General features: G+C 47.6%; 1 protein-coding gene across 3 annotated transcripts in view; it reads right to left on the bottom strand.

Moving 5' to 3' along the window:
- Nucleotides 1-21,883, bottom strand: part of MEGF6 (multiple EGF like domains 6) — a 206,267-nt gene that overhangs the window by 179,203 nt on the left and 5,181 nt on the right. For all 3 annotated transcript variants that reach the window (XM_053281573.1, XM_053281575.1, XM_053281574.1), the window contains exons 2-3: nucleotides 21,589-21,723; nucleotides 10,327-10,436 (exon numbers count right to left, since the gene is read on the bottom strand). In XM_053281573.1, the coding sequence (XP_053137548.1) occupies nucleotides 10,327-10,436; nucleotides 21,589-21,723 (245 nt within the window). The remainder of the gene's footprint in view (nucleotides 1-10,326; nucleotides 10,437-21,588; nucleotides 21,724-21,883) is intronic.

The following is a 21,883-nucleotide window of genomic DNA, read 5'->3' as shown; positions in this document are numbered from 1 at the left end:
TCGGGGGCGGGGGGAGGAATCAATCAATTGTACAAAGGAGATCAAAGCATTTTTGTGTGTGGAGAAGGTGGCCAAAGAGCCGGGAAGAAAGAACAAAGCCCCCAGAGTTTGAACAGAAGATAATATATTTCTGCAGGGAGGACGAGTAAACGGAGAAGAGAGAGCCTTTGTTTCTGGGTACCTGAATTCAAAACACATGGCATTCCCGCGTGGAATCTCTTGGATCTAGACTGCCAGAAACAAAAGGGAAAGAGCCAGAGGAGGAGGAGGAAAGAGATACCCAGAGATGGGGCATTCCAACCTTTTCATTGCTATCGGGTAGTCCTTATTTTGTTACTGGCTTTTCAGTCCAACTGAGCAATTCTTAAGTGTCATTGTGGGGAAGGTCGCCATTTCCAGCTGGCTTCACCGCTGTGGATTAGCGCATGATCTGGTTATGGCTTCCAAGCAGGAGACAGCTTTAAAGGCTTCAGGATTAAAATTCAGGTTCATCTGAAGAATCTTGGGGAGTGGTGGCCATTCTGTATCCAACCACAGAGTTCTAGCACAATAAAACAAGATTCTCAAAGTTTTTGCCCAAGTTCAAGGCACAATCTTGCGGTCACTTCCAAGGGTAACGGAATAATAATTATTATTATTTTTACATTTTATATGCCGCTCTTCCTCCAAGGAGCCCAGAGCGGTGTACTACAGACTTGAGTTTCTCTTTCACAACAACCCTGTGAAGTAGGTTAGGCTGAGAGAGAAGTGACTGGCCCAGAGTCACCCAGCTAGTTTCATGGCTGAATGGGGATTTGAACTCGGGTCTCCCCGGTCCTAGTCCAGCACTATAACCACAACAGCACGCTGGCTCTCTGGAATCAGGCATGTTACCACTTTTTCGATGACCGCCGTCATAAGTAAATGTTCAAGTTGGCATTATAGAGACCCACTGGCCAGAAAACGTTTCCTACTAGAAGGCCAGATTTTTACGAAACCCCTAAAAGTTATGATAGGGAATGTGCAAAACACATTGGCAACAGAATCAGAATTGATGTCCAAAAATTCTGATTCCGTTGCCGATGTGTTTTGCATGTTTCGGACACTGTCTATAATATTTAAGGGAGTTGTAAAAAAAATCTGGGCCTTGTAGTAGATGTCCTCATGGCAATGGGTATGTATAACAACTTGAACAATTGCTTATGGCTACAGTCATTGAAAAAGGAGTAACATGCCTGATTCCGTTACCCTTGAAATAGCCCTTATGCCCCATACACATGCTGCTGTAGGCATCCTACAGTGCAATCTTACCCTCTACACCCAAGCAGGGGCCTCATATGATTTCCACAGCACCACCTTCCAGCTTTGCATTCCTGGAAGAGCCCACTTTTTTCCTGAGTTACTAGAAACGTGGTAATCAAAAGGGTAAGTTCTTCTGGAAATGCATGAGCTGGCCAGCAGGTGGCGCTGCAAAAACCACGCAAGATCCCTTGCTCAGGCTGTGCACGGAGGCCAAGATCACCTTTGGAAGTAGCACAGAAGCCCACCAAAGCATGTATAGAGCGAGAATGACGACCACGCTTGGAACTTGCGTCAAAGCTTTGACTCGCTCGGGCTTTATTGCCATATGGAAATTGACCTTAGATTCTTTCCAGTGTTGTATGCTGGCTTGAATTATGGGAGTTGCAGTAAGAGGTTGAGGGAAAACGACGGCTTTTTCTGTTTGGTACTCTTCTGTATATTACCATCAGCATGAGTCGGGCGATAAAATCCGTAACACGCTTATTGTTTGCTCTTATCACACTGCCGCCAATTATGACCCCCGGTAATAGAGAACCAGTAGTCCTCGGGCAACGTTTCCTGCTATTCTTTTTCTGCCATGAGAAGCTAACTGTATTAAGTCTTAACGGCCAAGCAGCTGAGCTGCAGAACCCAATCCCTGCAGGCAGAAGGTCTCCGTTTCAGTCCTTGGCATCTTTGAGGACAGACCTTTGCTTGAGTCCTCGGTTAAATGCGGTCTCTTTGGAGGAGGTCTCATCCAGCCTGAGCACCAGCGGGTCTTGATGCAAGCAGAATGGGATTTACATAGTGGATATTAAGCATATGGGTAGTGTAGATGATGTTCAGTGTATACAATGTGTATGCCAGTTGTGTATCTAAGAGTATAGGCTTCTTAAGGTCCCATCATCTCAGGCCCTGCTCATGGCCCCGCCCCAACAGAAATCCAGTGGGCGGGGACTAGAGGCAGGGCCTCTTCAGTTGTGGCCCCTCGGCTTTGGAATGCCCTCCCTGAAGAGCTTCGCCATGCTCCCTCCCCTCAGTGTTTTTTTTTAAAACCAATTGAAAACACAACTTTTAAAAGGGGCTTTTAAATGTCTCAGCTGGGGAGGAGAGCTGGTCTTGAGGGTGCAAGCAGGACGTCCCCTCTGCTAAGCAGGGTCAACCCTGGTTTGCATTTGAATGGGAGACTACTTGTGTGAGCACTGTAAGATAGTCCCCTTAGGGGATGGGGCTACACTTAGGGGAGGAGAGCTGGTCTAGTGGTAGCAAACATGAATTGAGCCCTTTATTTTATTTTATTTATTTATATTTAACCTATTTAAATTAAAAGATTGCTAAGCAGGGTCCACCCTGGTTTGCAATTTGGATGGGGGAGTACGTGTGAGCGCTATAAGAATACAAAGACAGGTATTTAGGTTCCGCTTTTCAACCAAAGTTCCCAAAGCGGTTTACACAGAGCTATATAAATAATTAAATAAAGCAGCTCCCTGTCCACCGGAAGGCTCATAATCTAAAAAGAGAGACATAGGATAGACACCAGCAACAGCCTCTTGAGCGATGCTGTGCTGGGGATGGATCGGGCCAGTTGCTCTCCCCCTGCTAAATAAAGAGAATCACCACTTTTAGAAGGTGCCTCTTTGCTCAGTTCAGCAGGGAACTAAGATATTCCCCTCAGGGGATGGAGCCGCTCTGGGAAGAGCAGAAGGTTCCAAGTTCCCTCCCTGGCAGCATCTCCAAGATAGGGCTGTGAGAGGCTCCTGCCTGTAAACTTGGAGAAGCCGCTGCCAGCCTGTGCAGACAATGCTGAGCTAGATGGACCAAGGGTCTGACTCAGTAAAAGGCAGCTCCCTATGTTCCTTGGATGATTCCATCCTGTCCGAGAACACTGCCTGCATTTTGGAGACAGAGGTCTCGATTTCCCTTGGCTTCTATCCCAGGACGCCCGACAGCTGAACCCATTTTTTCCCTCGGACTTCGGCGGCATCGGAACAACAGTCCTTAAAGCTCTTGTGTTGGCTTGGTTGAGATTCTGGCCGTATAAATATCCCCCTCAATGCTCGATCATCCATATAAAGGTAGCATTCAGGCCAGGTTGCTTATAGCTCCAAGGTAATGAGACGGTGTTGAAAAGCACCTTCAGAAGTCTAGCTAAGATACTATCTTGAGGAGGAAGGGGTAATCTTCACAGTCCCTTTGGAAACACATCAAACGCCGGACGGCAGCAGCTGATTTGCGAGCAGTTAACATTGTTTTATGAGAAACACACTCAAGGGCAACGGCATTGTCTGTAGAGCTGGTGGGCATATGGTGTATCACAGATGGGGACACCAATCTTCGCTCAAAGAAGGTCGCTCCAGCAACCACTCCAGAAGAAGCTGCTTTATACCACATCAGGCCGTCGCTCCAGCTAACTCAGTCTTGACTCTGACTGGCAGCAGCTCTTCCAGGTTTCAGGCAGGAGTCTCTCCCAGCCCTACCTGGAAAGGCTACCAGGGACTGAACCTGGGACCTTCTGCCTGCAAAGCAAATGCTCTGCCACCCAACTCTGAAATTACGGCATCCAGATCATTGAATCAGCGGCTGTATACTGAGTCTGACCATCGGTCCATCTAGCTCAGTGTCGTCCACACCGGGGGTTCTCAACGTTGGGTCCCCAGATGTTATTGGACGTCAACTCCCATCATCCCCAGCCAAAGGCCACTGGGGCAGGGGATGACGGGAGCTGAAGTCCAAGAACATCTGGAGACCCAACGTTGAAAACCCCTGGTCTACACTGACTGGCAGCAGCTCTCCAAGGTTTCGGGCAGGCATCTCTCCCAGCACTACCTTGGTGCTTTCCAGACTAGCTGCTTCCTTTGCTTGCTGAGGCGGGCCATTTAGACCAGGGATTCTCAACGTTGGGTGCCCAGATGTTATTGGACTTCAACTACCATAATCCCCAACCAAAGGCCACTGGGGCTGGGGATTATGGGAGTTGAAGTCCAAGAACATCTGGGCACCCAGCGTTGAGAATCCCTGCTTTAGACTGCGGGCTCCCAGCCTGTGGCACTCCAGCTGCTGCTGAACTACAGCCCCCATCATCCCCGGTCACAGTAGTGGCCGAGGATGATGGGAGTTGTAGTTCAGCAACGGCTGGAGGACCAGAGGTTACTTTTAGACGCCTGCTTTTAGACCACCTCGAGACCGGCCTGGTTTCGAGCCTTCCTCTGTTGCTGGCCGGCGTTTCCCTCAAAGTGTGAATCGGGGAGAGGACAGCTCGCTCCTCAAAAGGCAGCATCCTCACTGTTCGTTCTGGTGTCGGGCACCCCTTTAATTAACCCCACAAAGTTCAGATGTGTCTCCACCCCCACCCCACCCACTGAAAGCAAAGCTGGAAAAGGGATGGAAAATATTGGCGGAAAACAGCCTGCACGGAGGCACCAAAGCGAGAGATCTGCCCCCTTAATAGGTCTGCCGAGGTCTGTTAAACGTCTTGTGAAATATCAGCTTTCCCCGCTGCTCCCTCCCCTCATGTCTGCTGGACTCATAGCATCCTCCCATGTTGCCAGCTCACACTTCATAAACGCAGAGTCCAATTCTGTTGCAGAGGGACTGCTTGATGTTGCCTTCCTCTCGCTGAAACACGGGGAGCTGCCATATACTGAGTCAGACCCTTGGTTTATCGAGCTCAGGATTGTCTTCACGGACTGGCAGCGGCTTCTCCAAGGTTGCAGGCAGGAGGCTCTCCCAGCCCTGGCTTGGAGACGCTGCCAGGGAAGGAACTTGGAAGCCTAGATGCTCTTCCCAGAGCGGCCCCATCCCCTTATTCTGGCAGGGGATGCTGGGAGTGTAGGCAATACTGAGCTAGCTGAAACAAGGGTCCAACTCTGCATATGGCAGCTTCCTATGTTTCTATGATGCTCACCAAGCCAGTCCTTGATTCTGAGAATAGAAAAGCCCATGAAGCCAATTCCCAGTGGCTCAAAGGCAGCCATGCACATTTAGAGCGGGTCGGAAATTCCACAGGGTTCCTCGGGATACACACGGCAGGGAAGATCCTTTGCCTCCAAGGAGTCTGCTTCAGTTCTCAGGCACTGGCGTAAACATCCCTGGCTCCGTCGCCCTTACAAATCACTCACTTGCTCCTGACCAGACAGAATCTATTATCATTCCGTTCAGATCCCCCGTCTGTCCTCATTATCTCTTGAACCGCTTTCCTCCTGCAAATGATATTTCCTCCTTTTGGTTAGGGTTGGAATGATGTTAAGATGTTTCTCTAGGCGTCTCTCTTTCCTCGCCTCCCGTCACTTTCCTGAACGGAATTATCCACTTCCTCAACAGGAAAACCTCTACAAATGGCACTTTTTTCCTGAGTTCAGATAAGGCCACTCTCTGTCCATTGCCCTTTGGGTTTTCGGCAACGACAGAGTTTCCTTTGGTGCAGGGAGTCTGCCCTCCTATCTTACAGGCATTTGAACTGGAACAAAAATCAGAGGGCTTAGATGGTTGCACAGGACTGCTACTTGTTTTTCTCCATCTCAAAACTGGAGGGGTTGCCAGGGACTAAGGGAATCTTATTTATTATGCCCTGAGGTAGTTACAAAGAGCCATTTTGCAGCTTGAAGTCTGAAACTGATCTCTCCTGCACTTTGGAGACCAAGAAAAGCTAGGCACAACATCCTTTATAGGAATGGGCATGAAATTCAATTGAATGGATTCAAATCCAAATCAAATTTGAATGGATTCAAATTGGAACTAGAGAGTGGAGTTGCGCTCGAAACCATTCACATTTGCCCAACTTCGAATCCAATTGGGCCGAATTTGGGTGAATTCAATCGAATTTGATTCGAGGTTGGGCGAATTCAAATCGATTCGAGTGAATCCCCACTCTATCCAGTCGTTTCTGAATCAATTCAAGCGATTATCGTGCACATCCCTAACCCTTTCATGATTTCCTTTACAGAACCAACCCAGAGGGTCCTAGCTCAAGATATTTCGGCTGAAGGGACTCTCTGTTAACAGACTCCGATTCTGTGCTGAGATCCAGATCCAGAGCTTCTTGCCTTCCTGGCCGGGTTAGTCCTCTTCTTCTGTGTTGCAATCCAGTTGCCTCCTTAGGTGAGGTCATGAAGTTACAGTGATGCACCATTCTGTCTCAGCTGGGGGGGAAGCGGATTCCCTTCGTTTCGTTCCATAGCCGTTTTCAGATTCCAGCATCCCTTTGATTCTGAGCCAGTTTAATTGAGGCCAGAAATCCGGATTTTTTAAAATGTTGGCTGGACCCATTTTGGACACGTGCCATTCATGGTTAAACTGATTTTTTAAAAAGAAGAAGTTTAAAATTTAAAAATGTTCTGCATTGTGTTTTCTTTTTACTTTTGTGCTGTAATTTGTTGTGTTTTATATGTATTTATGGCGCTTTCCAGATCAGCCGCTACGAAAGTATCACTACGTGTCCTCCAAGCGTGCTTCCACATTTCCATTGCCTTCTTTCGGATTTTGTGTTTGCCTTTTAGTCCTACAACATTGCATGCACGTTGCAAAGAAAAATAGCTTATCTTCCCGTTGTAGGAGGCTTGCGCACGCTATTTCCATTTTCAAAATGATCCTGCCAAAGCTGGAGCACTTTACTGCTGAACAGCTTGGAATCTGGAAAGCGCCATATTGGGAGCTTCTAAATGTTGTGTCGCTGTGAGTCACCCGGAGAGCAATTTGTTATGGGACAGCTAACAAATAAAGTTCATTATTATTATGGTTTTAAGAGTTTTGGAGTTTGTTTCTAAATTGTGCAATTTCATGGGGACAAAAGAAAAGCAAATGAGAAGACGCATTCAATTATCTCCTCTCTCTTCCAGCCAGTTATAGCACAGTGTGGGCTGGGGAAAGAGAAAGAAAAGCCAGGCGATCCATAGGGGAAGACTCTTCTGATACACTTCCAGAATTCTACTGGCATATTTCCAGAACTGTGCAGGTTTGGAGAGAGCAAAAGTCTGAGAAATTTACCCAAAGAACAACATATTTTCGTAGAGTGGATCTGAGAAGTCCAAGGCAGAATCCAGCAGAAGTAGATTCTATAAGCATCCCTAATATGCTTACTACATGCCAGTGCCACTGCATGTCAGCCATGAAATACTACATACCATTGCATGTCAGCCAACAAATACCATGAAATACCAACTGTCAGCTATCCACAATGAAAATGTGACACCAAGTGTCAAATACGGCCATAAAAAACATCTGACATATTCAGTAACTATCTGGATGTGGAGAAGGTGTTGTATCAAAATCCACAAGGGAGATTTTGGAAAGCATGTTGTTACAGCTCTCCAACATCTCAGTTACTGCAGAAGTGATGTCACCAGACAGATGTGGGATGTGAGGTGTTTCTCCTTAATTCATGCCCACGGCATCATATTAAACTGCTCTGGAGCATTGATGCCTACCTGGTTTGCTCAAGATGAACCAATATATCAATTCCCTCTCTGCCTCTTTTAGATGGTGATAAACCCCAGAAAACACAATGCAAGCTGATTTTAGCAGCAAAGGATCCAATCCCCAAATGCTCAAGCATTGCCACAAACATCTGCTGATGTCATGAACATAGGAAGCTGCCATATACTGAGTCAGACCACTGGTCCATCTACCTCAGTATTGTCTACACAGACTGGCAGCAGTTTCTCCAAGGTTGCAGGAATCTCTCTCAGCCCTTAAAAAAAAAGTCAATTTAGCATCTAGTTGTTGTCATCACGGAAGATGACCAGGAATGGACTGAAATGCATCTGGCTTTTGGAATTACCTTCTCTGGCTATTATTTGAGGTTCCCTTTTTTTGAAATAGACATTTCGAAATTTTATTTATTTATCTATCATATTGATATGCCGCCTGATATGTGTATCTCTAGCATAGCAATGGCATATTTGGGGTTATTCACCTTTTAAGAGGCTCAATTTGACTTTGTTAGGACTATTTGGAAGCTCTCTTTTTTGACTACTTGAGAACCTTTTTGATTCCCTTTTTTGAAGTAGACACAGCTTCTGGCAAATTTGGAACTGCCCATCTTTCAAGGATCTCAAGAGGCAAAATTGTATATAGCTATATATTTTGGTGGGTTTTTTTCTGATGTTATAATCCCATGTATGTGGGAGATATATAGGATTTTATGTGTTTATCAGAATTAAGAAGGCCTTTTAAAAATCTGAGTAAATCCCCATTCTGTGATTTCAACTGCTCTTTTTCCTGCATTTCTCCAGTAACAACTCAACCTGTCACCCACAAAAGCTTGCGCTATATTAAACCATTTTATAATCCTTTCAGCGAGTTTCGGAGTGCTAACTATTTCTTTAAAACTTCTTTGTAAATCAGAATAGTATTCAGTTTTCCTCTCGTTCGGGCCAACAGCGTTCCACAAGTGATTAAGACAGATTACGTGCAGGCTCTCAGGTTCATAAACACTTGTGTAACTTTTGTGGTGTTTGTAAAGATGCTGAGACTAAGTTGGTGAACAACACAGGGTTTCAACTTACACAGTTTAACAAGCACACCAAGGGTCAAACCACAGGCTTGTGGTGGAAATGAACTATGTTCCATTGCATGTCACAAACCACGTGCTTGAGGAAATGAACTATATTCCACTGCATGTCAGTCGTCCAACTCCATCAAATTGCAACTGTCAGTTAATATCATGGGAAGCATGGTGAAGAAGTGCTCTTGCAAACAATAGCATGTCTTTCTTTGTTTCTCTCGTTCTTTCGTGTGTTCTCTATCTATCTATCTCTCACTCACACACTCACGCTGTGGGGGCGATTATTATTTATTAATTTATTCGATTTCTATACCGCCCTTCCAAAAATGGCTCAGGGCGGTTTACATAGAGAAATAGTAAATAAATAAGATGGATTCCTATCCCCAAAGGGCTCACAATCTAAAAAGAAACACAAGACAGACACCAGCAGCAGTCACTGGAGGTCCTGTGCTGGGGGTGGATAGGGCCAGTTACTCTCCCCCTGCTCAATAAAGAGAATCACCACGTTAAAAGGTGCCTCTTTGCCAAGTTAGCAGGGGTTCTAATTGGAAAACAGTGGATGGGGAAAGGAAAGATGTTAATGTTAGTTATAGGAAGTTGCCATATCCAGAGTCAGGCCATTGGTCCATCTAGCTCAGTATTGTCTACACAGACTGGCAGCGGCTTCTCCAAGGTTGCAGACGGGAGTCTCTCTCAGCCCTATCTGGAGATGCCAGGAGGGAACGTGGAACCTTCTGCATGCAGATGCTCTTCCCAGAGTGGCCCCACCCCCTTAAGGCAACGCTTCCCAGACTGGGTTCCAGCCTCCAGATGTTGCTAAACCACAACTCCCAACATCTCCAGCTACAATTTATTATGGCCGGAGATGCTGGGAATTGTAGTTCAGCAACACCTGGAGAAACCTAGGTTCAGAAGCATTACCCTAAGAGGAATATCTTCCAGTACTCACATTTAGTCTCCCATTCAAATGCAAACCAGAGTGAACCCTGCTTAGCAAAGGGGACGATTCATAGTCTCCTTAATTGGTGCAGCAGGGAAATGCTTGACTAACTAGCAGAAGGTTGCCGGTTCGAATCCCCACTGGTACTAGATCGGGCAACAGAGATCTAGGAAGATGCTGAAAGGCATCATCTCATATTGTGCGGGAGAAGGCAATGGTCAACCCTTCCTGTATTCTACCGAAAGAAAACCACAGGGCTCTGTGGGCTCCAGGAGTCGAAATCGACTTGATGGCACACTTCACCTTACCAGAAGACCAGCTCTCCTCTTTCATTCTCTCCTCTTGCTCTTTTTCCTCCTGAGAACCCCCTTGAAACAACGATTTGATGAGTTCACCTTCCTTTCCTGTGTACAGCAGTACAGAATCATTCCCATGGCTAGTCCTGAAGGAAAAGGATGCTTCCCGTTCACAGCAAACCTCTTATCTGAAGAGGCATGCTGTGTCAACTGGGAACAGCCTCCTTCTTCAGGAACAACCATGGGGGCACTGAACCCTGCCCTCTCCCAGATGTGCGGTTTGGCCCGAAGGCCCTGAGGATGGAGAACCTCTACCAAGGGCCACTTACGATAAAGGCAGCCTGCATCTTCGCCAAGCTGAGACCATCCAGGACAACACCGGTACACGGTCTGCTGTCGCATACTGTACATCTGCCTGTTTTCCACGTAATACGACATCCTGGAAAGGAAAGCAGACGGACAAGTGGTGTCAGCTGCTGTGGCAGAAAAGAGGCAAACACATGAAATGGGAGAGGGATTCATTATGTCTCTCTCCTGTAGGGGAGAGAGCTGGACTTGTGGCACCAGCAAGCATGACTTGTCCCCTTAGCTAAGCAGGGTCCACCCTGGTTTCAAATGAATGGGAGACTTGATGTGTGAGCACTGTGAGATATTCCCCTTGAGGGATGGAGCTGCCGCTCTGGGAAGAGCGTCTAGGCTCCAAGTTCCCTCCCTGGCAGCATCTCCAAGATAAGGCTGGGAGAGACTCCTGCCTGCAACCTTGGAGAAGCTGCTGCCAGTCTGTGTAGACAATACTGAGCGAGATGGACCAATGGTCTGACTCAGTATATGGCGGCTTCCTATGTTGCTATGTAGCGTGGTGTAGTGGTTAGAGCATCGGACTAGGGCTGCAGACACCGGGGTTCCTATCCCTATTCAGTCACTTTCCTCTAAGTCATTTTTCCCCCTCTAACCTACCTCACAGGGTTGTTGTGAGGATAAACATAAACTGGAGACCGGTGCAAAATAGCGACTGGGACGGAGCTAGATGCAAAAGGTTTATGGGGGGGGGGGGGATGGAGCCAATTGCCTGCTTCATCCTATGAGCTATACACTGTGGGGAGCTTCACACACAAGCCCAAATGAACATCGGAATGACCACAGGTCAGTGATTTAAACCCCCAAACCCCCAGATGGCCAGCAGAGGCACTATACACAAAGACCAGGTCAGAAGCAACAAATCGAGGCTCCTATTTTACTGGTGAGGAACATCGAGGCTGAGAAGAAGTAAGCCGGCTACACCAGAGTCAGTCAGTCAGTCACTGGCTATTATTAAACACCCAGGAGTCGGAAACCACTAGCAATCTTCTGCAAATCACTGGCAGATCTAACACTAGAAGATCCTGACCTTCCTTCTGCCCCTCCCTGCCCAAGGACACGAACATGTCAGAATCAAGGAAAGGCATTAAAATAAAAGTAAAAGAGTATACGTAGAATATAAAAGGAAAAGATCTGTTGCTAAACCAGGGTTAGGCAACCATGGTACTCCACTGTTGTGGAACTCCATTGTCCCTTAATGCTGACCTTCACCACTTACAATGGCTCCTTGTTGATTAATCTAAGATGTGAGTTGATTCATCTGCACCTTAGGTCAATGGCCCCCTAACCCGGGGGCCCTCCAGATGCAGCTGAACTACAACTCCCATCATCCCATGCCACAATAAAGTGTAGCCGAGGCTGATGGGAGCTGTGGTTCATCAACGTCTGGAAGCCCCCAGGTTAATAAAGGATTGTTTTTATCCTGGTAAAGGCTATCTCCAGTGTCTCTGAGGGGACGGAATGAGGGGAGGAACAGAGGATCGCCCCCGTCTGAGCCGAAGCATCTGGAGCATGCCGAAAGCAACAAGATCCCAGAAGCGTCTGGGAAAGCCATCTCCAGTCATTAGACAACAAAACAGCTTGCAAACTGGCAGAAACCCATCTGGTCCTCTGAAAAGGTTGTTGAAAATCTCCATCTTCGCCGGACTCTGCTCTACACAGCTTTTTCACAACCATGCAATCGGATTTCGGCTATGCGCAGACCAGGGAGACTGGAGTTCAAATCCCCATTCAGCCATGAAACTCACAGGGCGAGCCTGTGCCGGGCACTTATTCCCAGCCTAGCCTACCTCACAGGGTTGTTGTCAGCATAAACCTCACCATGTCCACCACTCTGGGCTCGTTGGAGGAAGAGCGGGATATAAGTGTAAAAAAAAAATCAGCCGCTGCCCCGAGATTGTGCAATGCACTCCCTGCTGAGATACGATCCTCCCCATCTCTGGCAATTTTCAAAAAAACACTCGAAAACCCATCTTTTTGCCCAAGCTTTCTCAGCTTCCTAAATTTTTAGGTTTTAATTTCTGGTTTATTTTTAAATTGTTTTTAGTTTTTGTATATGTTTTCAACTTGTTTTATGCTATTGTTAACTGTCCAGAGATGAAAGTTTGGGGCGGTGTACAAATTTAACTAATTAATTAATTAATTAAAATCATATCTAAGGAAAAGAGCAATTGCCTAATAAAGAGAGGAGCTGGGAGGAAATGAATGAATAAACCCTCACTAGCAGTTACACGGTTCTGCTCCTACAGAAGCAAACTCCAGATTCTTCAGAGCGAATCTGAATCATCTGGGTTTCACACATTGGGTTGGTATGACAACGAAATGCAGTTTGCACCCACCAGTGGTTTAGAGTCTAAACCAGGGTTAGGCAACCATGGTACTCGGCTGCTGTGGAGCTCCATCGCCCCCAGCCACGGCTGAACGCCAACACCCATCCAATAAATTATGGCTGGGAGTGATGAGAGAGACGTACTTCAACAGCAGCAGAGTACCACGGTTGCCTAACCGTGGCTTAGACTCTAAACCCCAATGTGTCCTTCAGACGTGCAGCCAACCATGGTTCAGGCAGCTGATTGCTTAGGAACGACTATTACGAATATTTATATACCGCTTTTCAACAAGAGTTGGCAAAGTGGTTTACGTAGAAAAAATAAATAAATAAGATGATTCCCTGTCCCAAAAGGCTCCCCATCTAAAAAGAAGCATAAAGCAGACACCAAATACAGCCACTGGAGGGATCCGGTGCTGGGGTTGGAGAGGGCCGTTTGCTCTCCCCCTGCTCCATATAAGAGCATCACCACTTTTAAAAGGTGCCTCTTTGCTCAGTTAGCAGGGAACATAGGAAGCTGCCCAATACCGAGTCAGACCCTTGGTCCATCTAGCTCAGCATTGTCTGCACAGACTGGCAGCGGCTTCTCCAAGGTTGCAGGCAGGAGTCTCTCTCAGCCCTATCTTGGAGATGCTGCCAGGGAGGGAATTTTGAACCTTCTGCTCTTCCCAGAATGGCTCCACCCCTTAAAGGGAATATCTTACAGTGCTCACAGATGTAGTCTCCCATCCAAATGCAAACCAGGGCAAACCCTGCTTAGCCAAGGGGACAATCTATGCTTTGCTACCACAAGACCAGCTCTCCCCACAGCCTTCCCCAGCTTTATTTATTTTAAGTTTTTTTTGGGGGGGGGTTAACTCAGCTCTTCAGCCAACGAGGCTCGTGAAGCAACTTTCCTAAGATCAATAGAAGCAATAAAACATGATGTAAAAAGCATATTTGGGGTTTATATAGCCTCTTGAAACACTTCATCTTTTTCACAGGGCAGCTGGCTTTTATTTATTTATTATTTACTTAACACACTTATATACCGCCCAAAACACACGTCTGCAGACAGTTTACAACAAGACAGTTAAAAAACAACAGATAAAAAGATTAAAACATTACAACAATGAAAATTTAAAACATTAAAACTATTAAAAATGCAAATAAAGCAGAGGGAAGCCGGTGGGAGGGGGGGAGTTGAAGGAGAACCCAATCCCCACACGGCAAAGCGCCTGACACGAGAAACACACACACCGGCAAAAGAGGCCATACCTTTAAGGGTCTCTGCTCCTCAGCAACCATTTTGAGTGGGTGGTGAGGCCCAGGGGATTCGGCAGGACTCTGCTAACACCAAAAGATCCCGGAGCAGATTATAGGAACATCGGGAGCTGCCATCTACTGAGTCAGACCCTTGGTCCAGCTAACGCAGGATGGTCTACACGGGATGGCAGCGGCTTCTCCAAGGTTGCAGGCAGGACTCTCTCTCAGCCCTGTCTTGGAGATGCTGCCAGGGAGAGGAACTTGGAGCCTTCTGCAAGCAAGCAGGCAGGCATATGCTCTTGCTCCCTCCCTTGAGGGGAATATCTTCCAGTGCTCACACCTGTAGTCTCCCATCCAAATGCAAACCAGGGCAGACTCTGCTTAGCAAAGGGGGCAATGCATGCTTGCTACCCCAGCTCTCCTCCCTGGGGCCTGCCCAGGACTCTGAAGCCACAGTGAGGAAGCCGGTCTGAGGTGAACTAAAGGAGAGGACACACAGGTGCCCTGAGGCATCAATTAAACAGCAGCTCCCCCCCCCCAACAAGAGAAGATTTTAACCCTTAGGCTCCTGGTTTGCTGAGGACCAGAGATGAGCAGCCCATCAACAGGTCAACTGGGCGAGAAACAAACAGCATGCTTCAGCACAAACTAACTCGTGTAGCAGCAGTAACAAAATACACAAGTGGGGGGTGGGGGGAGATTTTAATCATGTCATTGGTTTAGTTTGGATTTTAACGGTTAATTGGTTTTTAATTGTTTTTATTTGGACGTCAACGGCGGCCCTGAGACATTTTTTGGAAGGGTAATAAATAAAAATAAGGGTAATAAATAAGGGTAAAAATATAAATACAAAATATAAATATAAAATATATTATAAGTATAAATATAAAATATATTATAAGTATAAATATAAAATATATGTTAAATGCAGGGAAATTTATTTATTTATTTTACTTTTACATTTCATATCCCACTCTTCCTCCAAGGAGCCCAGAGCGGTGTACTGCATACTTGAGTTTCTCTTTCACAACAACCCTGTGAAGTAGGTTAGGCTGAGAGAGAAGTGACTGGCCCAGAGTCACCCAGCTAGTATCATGGCTGAATGGGGATTTGAACTCGGGTCTCCCCGGTCCCAGTCCAGCACTCTAACCACTACACCATGCTGGAAATGTATGCATGCTGCAGAAAGATGTATCGGACTCTTATAAAGCCGCAAATGACAAATCTGACATTGTGTGTTTATTTATTTTTAAAATGTGTGTTGATGTAACAACCAGCTTGACCAGAGGAGAAGTGTTCTTGTGTTTACAATGAATACAACAGATATTTATATACCACTTTTCAACAAAAGTACCCCAAGCAGTTTACATAGAGAAATAATAAGTAAATAAGTAAGTAGCCACCATAGTGGAGAAATAACTTGCCTAGCGAGCAAGAGGTTGCTGGTTCGAATCCCCGCTGGGATGTTCCCCAGACTATGGGAAACACCTCTATCAGGCAGCAGCAATACAGGAAGATGCTGAAAGGCATCATCTCATACTGTGCGGGAGGAGGCAATGGTAAGAAAGCTAAAAAAAAATGTCCTTTTCGCATATACTCAAAACCATGGTTGGTAAAACCATGGTTGCCAAGGGATGACTGTAGTCCCCATCCAAATGCAAACCAAAACAAACTCTGCTTAGCAGTGGGGACAATTCCTGCTCAGTACCACAAGACCAGCGCTTACACTCTAGGAGAGCAAGGCAATGTTTCCTTGCACATAGGAACCTAGGAAGCTGCTTTATACCGAGTCAGATCCTTGACCCATCTAACCCAGGATGGTCTACTCTACACTGACTGGCAGCGGCTCGCCACGGTTTCAGGCAGGAGTCTCTCCCAGACCGGCCTGGAATGTTGTCAAGGAGTGAACCTGTGACCTTTGGCATGTGAGCCCCTTTCTCTATTATAATACGTAAACCTGAGCACAGGAAGCTGCGTTATACTAGTCCGACCATCACAGTTTGAGTGGGATATTGCCCAGTCCTCTTGGACTGTGGATGCTGCCAGCCTGGGATGGAACCTCAGACCTTCTGCATTCAAATCAGCTGGTCTGCCTCTGAGCTATGGGGCTGCCGGTGAACATCTGCAGCTTCCTTCTGAGTCAGTCCCTTGGTCCGTCTCGCTCAGGACTGTCTACACTGACTGGCAGCAGCTCTCCAAGATTTCAGGCAGGAGTCTTCCCTAACTCTACCGGGACATGCCCTACCAGGGAGAGAACCTGGGACCTCCCAGTGGGAAACTCCCACTGAGTTTCAGCCCCATCCCAATCTGATTTCAACTTTTTGGAATACAATCTCCCTGCCTTTTGGTCTCACGCCATCCGTTCTTGATGGCTCCAGACCAGCCCTCGGATAGGCTTCGATTTGCCAGGACAAGGCAATGCTTACGACAGGGCTTCTCAAACCTGGGTCCCCAGACGTTGCGAGACTACAAATCCCATCATCCTCGGTAGGCAGGGGGTGATGGGAGTTGTAGTCTGCCACCTGGGGACCCAAGCCGGAGGACCCCTGCCCTAGGAAGACCCAGCAGGCCAGGACGTGCCCCAGAATCCTTTGCAACGCCGCGCAACTCAAAACAGAAGGCTTCCCCTAAGGGAGGAAAGTCGGGAAAAACGACCAGACGAGAGAAACATCAAAGCCGGCTACCAATAAAAGCAGACGTCATAAAACCCCATACAAGGGAAAGAAAGGGGAGGGGGAAATCCCGTTATAATGGCATAATGCCCCATAAAAAGCAAACTGTTCCATATTCCATCTGTACCAGTGAACAGTAAGCAGGAGAAAATGACCATACTTAACAGGGCCCGGTGGAGAGGAGAAGAGCAGCGCAGATGGAACGGGTCCAGGGTCTTCTGCCCATTTCCGGGCTGAACGGGATAATACGGTCTGGGTTTTATAGCTCGTAAAGCTGGGGGCAAGCCAAGCAAACTGTTCGGAACAGACCTGACCCAAACAGCTTCCTACACCAAGCTTGTTTTCATAAGAAAATCACGATCATTTGGAAGAATTAACTTGCAGAATTAAGGGAGTGTCTGCTGGTCTCGTGGTAGCAAGTGTGAATTGTCCTTTTTCCTAAGCAGGGTCTGCCTTGGTTGCTTTTGAATGGGAGACGACATGTGTGAGCACTGCCAGTTATTCCCCTTTGGGGATGGGGCCGTATATCAGTGGTGGAGATTCTGCATATTTTATTTTATTTTATTATGTTTTTATTTATTTATCACATCTGTGCACCGCCCCAAACTTTCGTCTCTGGGCGGTTAACAACAACATAAAACAAGTTAAAGCATACACAAAAATCTTCAAACAATTTAGGCAATCTAAAAACTAAGAACAGCTTAAGACGTAAGAATTTAAAAAGCTGAAAACGCTCGGGTGAAGAGGTGGGTTTTATTTGCTTGCAGAAGGTTCCAAGTTCCCTCCCTGGCCGCATTTCCAAGAAAGGGCTGAGAGAGACGCCTGCCAGCAACCTCAGATAAGCCGCTGCCAGTCTGTGTAGACAATACTGAGCTAGATGGACCAATGGTCTGACTCAGTCCGGCAGCTTCCTATGATCTTATGAAATGGTGAAGCAGGACATAGGAACATAGGAACATAGCAAACTGCCATATACTGAGTCAGACCATGGGTCTATCTAGCTCAGGATTGTCTTCACAGACAGGCAGCAGTTTCTCCAAGGTTGCAGACAGGAATCTCTCTCAGCCCTGTCCTGGAGATGCTGGGGAGGGAACTTGGAACCTTCTGCTCTTCCCAGAGCAGCTTCATCCCCTGAGGGGAATATCTTACAGTGCGCACACCTCACCTGTAGTCTCCCATTCAGATGCAACCAGGGCAGACCCTGCTTAGCTATGGGGACAAGTCATGCTTGCTACCACAAGACCAGCAATCCTCTCCCAAGGACTCCTGGATAAGGAGGGAGAGCTGGTCTTATGGTAGCAAGCATGACTGCGCCCCTTTGCTAAGCAGGGTACCCCCTGGTCTGCATTTGAATGGGAGACATGTGAGCACTGGAAGAGATTCCCCTCAGGGGATGGAGCTGCTCTGAGAAGAGCATCTAAGGTTCCAAGTTCCCTCCCTGGCAGCATCTCCAAGACTGGACTGAGAGAGAGTACGGCCTGCAACCTTGGAGAAGCCGCTGCCAGTCTGGGTTGACAATACTGAGCTAGCTGGAGCAAAGGTCTGACTCAATATATGGCAGCTTCCTACGTTCCAATGTTCCTCATTGCTCCCTTCATGGCACGGGAAGCTGCTTTCTACCGTTTTGGACCTTTGGTGGCCTGTTTTGCATCCCTGCCCAGGACGCGCCCGTGGCAGGCTGCCCTCTCTGCTCATCCTCAGCGCACAACCGCTCCAGAGGAAGGACAGGGCAGGTTCTGTGCTTCCCTTGTGCCATCGAGGAAATCCGGGAATCTGCAGTCAGACGTGGCTCAGGCCCTGGCATACGGCCAAGCGTGGCTGCCCAGTACCTGCCACGGGCCAACTGAAACCGCTCCAGGTGCTGACACAGAGGCTGCCCGATCACATGCTGGGGTCTGAAGCCAGAAGCAAAGGGTATCCTCCTCCCCTCCCCTGGGTCTCCTTTTCTATTGAAATCGCACTCGCCACTTCCTTGAGGACAGACCGTAAGAACTTTCTGCTTCAGAAAGGAACCCACACTGATTTATCCATTCGTTCAAAGGCGGATCATTAACCTCCTCAGGTTACGCACGCCACGTGCGCTTGGCTTGTATACCGGACTGAAGTGGATTGACTTTGAAGCAAACCTACATTGGATTGTCAGTCATGTGACGCCAGTAATTCATTCATTCATTCATTCATTCATTCATTCATTCATTCGATTTCTATACCGCCCTTCCAAAAATGGCTCAGGGCGCTTTACGCAGAGAAATAATAAATAAACAAGATGGATCCCCGTCCCCAAAGGGCTCACAATCTTAAAAGGAACGTAAGAGAGACACCAGCAACAGTCACTGGAGGGACGCTGTGTTGGGGACGGAGAGGGCCAGTTGCTCTCCCCCTGCTAAATAAAAGAGAATCACCACATTAAAAAGGTGGCTCTTTGCCAAGTTAGCAGGGGTGTGATGTGGGCATGGGGGTAGGTAAGTGCTGCCCTGCCCTCCCTCCGCCTGCCCTCCCCAGACCCACAAAAAGTCATGTGAATGGCCTTTCAATTTTTAGGCGGAGCTGAGCACCAAAAGAGTAAGGGGGCCACGTTTTCACCATAGTAACTCTCCATTACATTACAGTATTGCCGCTTTGTAAAGCTTTAGGGGGGCAGAGAAAAATTAGGGGGGGTGGCCTGCCTGATACCCCACCCACCCCCACTCCCTGATTATAAGTCTTGCTCACATTGGGAATAGGGGGGTATTATCCAGCGACAATCCAGGCTCTCTCTCCCACAATCAGAGTTAAGATTGCAAGCTCTTTGGGGCAGAGATCTCGCTGGCGGCAGCTGTGACTTTGTAATAAGGAAAGCACTATGGAAAAGAGCCATCAAGAATGACAAACTGGGGTCTGCAGTCTGGTTGACCTGGATTTAGTGCTTTGGTTTTGAACGTGATTTTTCCGTTAGTGCAAAATGCAAATTGGAGGTCAGGGAAAGGGCAGTTACCTGCTAATGGAGGAGGCGATTATATTTATGTGTCTTGATTTAGAACGGAAAACGGGAGAGGGGGAGGCTTTCGTGTAAGAGAGAAACTGAACAAGCCGTTTGTGAGTGGAGAATTCCGAGTCTTTGAAGTCTTGTGGCTTCCGACAAAGCCCCTCACATTTCAAAGTGTTTCCTCCAGAAGACAAAGGAGCAGACGTTAAAAAAAAAAAAAAAAAAAATTTTTTTAAAGGATCAACTTCAGCTTGCTTACCTACTTTAACGGGCGGACAGACCTCACAGCAAGGGCAACTATGGACAATTATAGGTTCTGAGGGTTTCCTTAAATACAAGGTAAGATTTGCACTACGCTGATGACACCACTCTGAGAGCTGAGAATGCGCATGATCTGCAAGCTCTAGTAATGGAAGTTAAGGAGCAGAGCGAAAAAATGGGACTACAACTAAATGTCAAGAAGACGAAACTAAGGACAACGGGTACAGCAACCAATCTCAGAATTGGCAGTGAAGACACTGAAGTGGTGGAGAGCTTCTGCCAAGATCAACCGTCAACAGTCAAGGATCCAGCAGTCAAGAAATACGCCGCAGACTAGCACTTGGTAGGGTTGCAGTGAAGGTCTTGGAAGGGATATTTAGATGCTGTGACGTGTCTATACCTACAAAGATTAGAATGGTTCGGACCATGGTTTTCCCTGTGACACTCTATGGATGCGAAGGCTGGATTGTGAAGAAGCAAGATCGGAAAAGCATTGATGCTTTTGAACTTGGGTGTTGAAGACTTTTGTGGATCCCATGGACAGCCAGGAAAACAGACAAATGGATCATAGAACAAATCAATCCAGAATTTTCACTCGAGGCACAAATGACCAGGCTCAAACTCTCATACTTTGGACACATTATGTGAAGACACGGCTCCCTTGAGAAGTCCATAATGCTGGGGAAAGTTGAAGGAAAGAGAAGAAGAGGACGACCAGCAGCAAGGTGGATGGACTCGATGACGACAGCCATGAATGCACCACTGAGAGAGCTTGAAGGCCAAGTTGAAGACGGATCATCCTGGAGAGAATCTATCTATGTGGTCACTCAGAGTTGACACTGACTTGACGGCACTTAATCAATCAATCAATCAATCAATCAATCAAGACTTAAAAACTGTCCCTGCTAGTCCAGCTTTCTTCCAGGGATGTTTTTATCTATGTATTTTTTCCGTTTAGTCAGACCCAACTTAGGAACATAGGAAGCTGCCTTATACTGAGTCAGACCCTTGGTCCATCTAGCTCAGTTTTGTCTACCCAGACTGGCAGCGGCTTCTCCAAGAATGCAGGCAGGAATCTCTCTCAGCCCTACCTTGGAGATGCTGCCAGGGAGGGGACTTGGAACCTCCTGCATCATGCAGGTGCTCTTCCTAGAGCGGCCCTATTCCCTAAGTCGATCTTACGGTGCTCACACATCTAGTCTCCCACTCAAATGCAAACCAGGATGGGCCCTGCTTAGCAAAGGGGACAATTCATGCCCCCTTGTACCACGAGACCAGATCTCCTCCCGTGACTTTGCACACATGCAGAAGGTGCCAAGTTCACCTGCTGGCAGCATCTCTAACACGCTTTCCAGATTACACGCGGGAATCAAGCAGCGGTAGTTTACTTCCCCTGGGCTGGATCGTTTCGGAACCGTACATAAAGAGTTTTGCGCAAAGCCACCAGCTGGGGAAGCAGTGTGAGGACCTCCTACGACGGGAAAGGGCAGCTTTTTACAATACTGTAGCCCGGAAAGGCCAAGATAAAACCCGAAAGCAGGCATCGGAAATGCGAACGGCGCCTCGCTGACAGTACAGGGGCCGCGATGTTGAAACACAGGCAGTACGGAAGAAACCGGGAGAGATGCTGCCAGTCAGTGTCGACAATACTGAGCGAGGTGGCTCAAGGGTCTGACTCAGTAAAAGGCAGCTTCCTGCCTGTCCAGCCCACGCCTTCCGGAGAGAGCCTCTCCCCCTGCCCCAAAACAGCGGCCACACATACCTGCGCTCATAGCCCACACACCAGGGCTGCCCTCCACAGCCGGGCTTCCAGACTTGGACCAGGCGGGTGAAGCCTTGGATCCGGGGCAACCACCGGCCCACCATGGCCAGTTCTTGGTCGGCGCAGACGTTTGGCCTGTAGAAAAGCAGGGAAGGAGAACATGGGGGTTCTCAATACATCAGCGGAGTAGACGAAACGGCTTTCATGGGGCTGGCCCATCCATGCAGAGAGCTGTGGGGGACGGCACAGTTGGAAGCATCCTCTGGGGTACCACAAAGGGAGGGGAGGGAGGGGA

This window comes from Hemicordylus capensis, chromosome 16, assembly GCF_027244095.1.
Source record: "Hemicordylus capensis ecotype Gifberg chromosome 16, rHemCap1.1.pri, whole genome shotgun sequence".
NCBI lineage: Eukaryota > Metazoa > Chordata > Lepidosauria > Squamata > Cordylidae > Hemicordylus > Hemicordylus capensis.
Note: the sequence above shows the minus strand (reverse complement) of the source record. Positions and strands in the feature narration are given on the sequence as shown.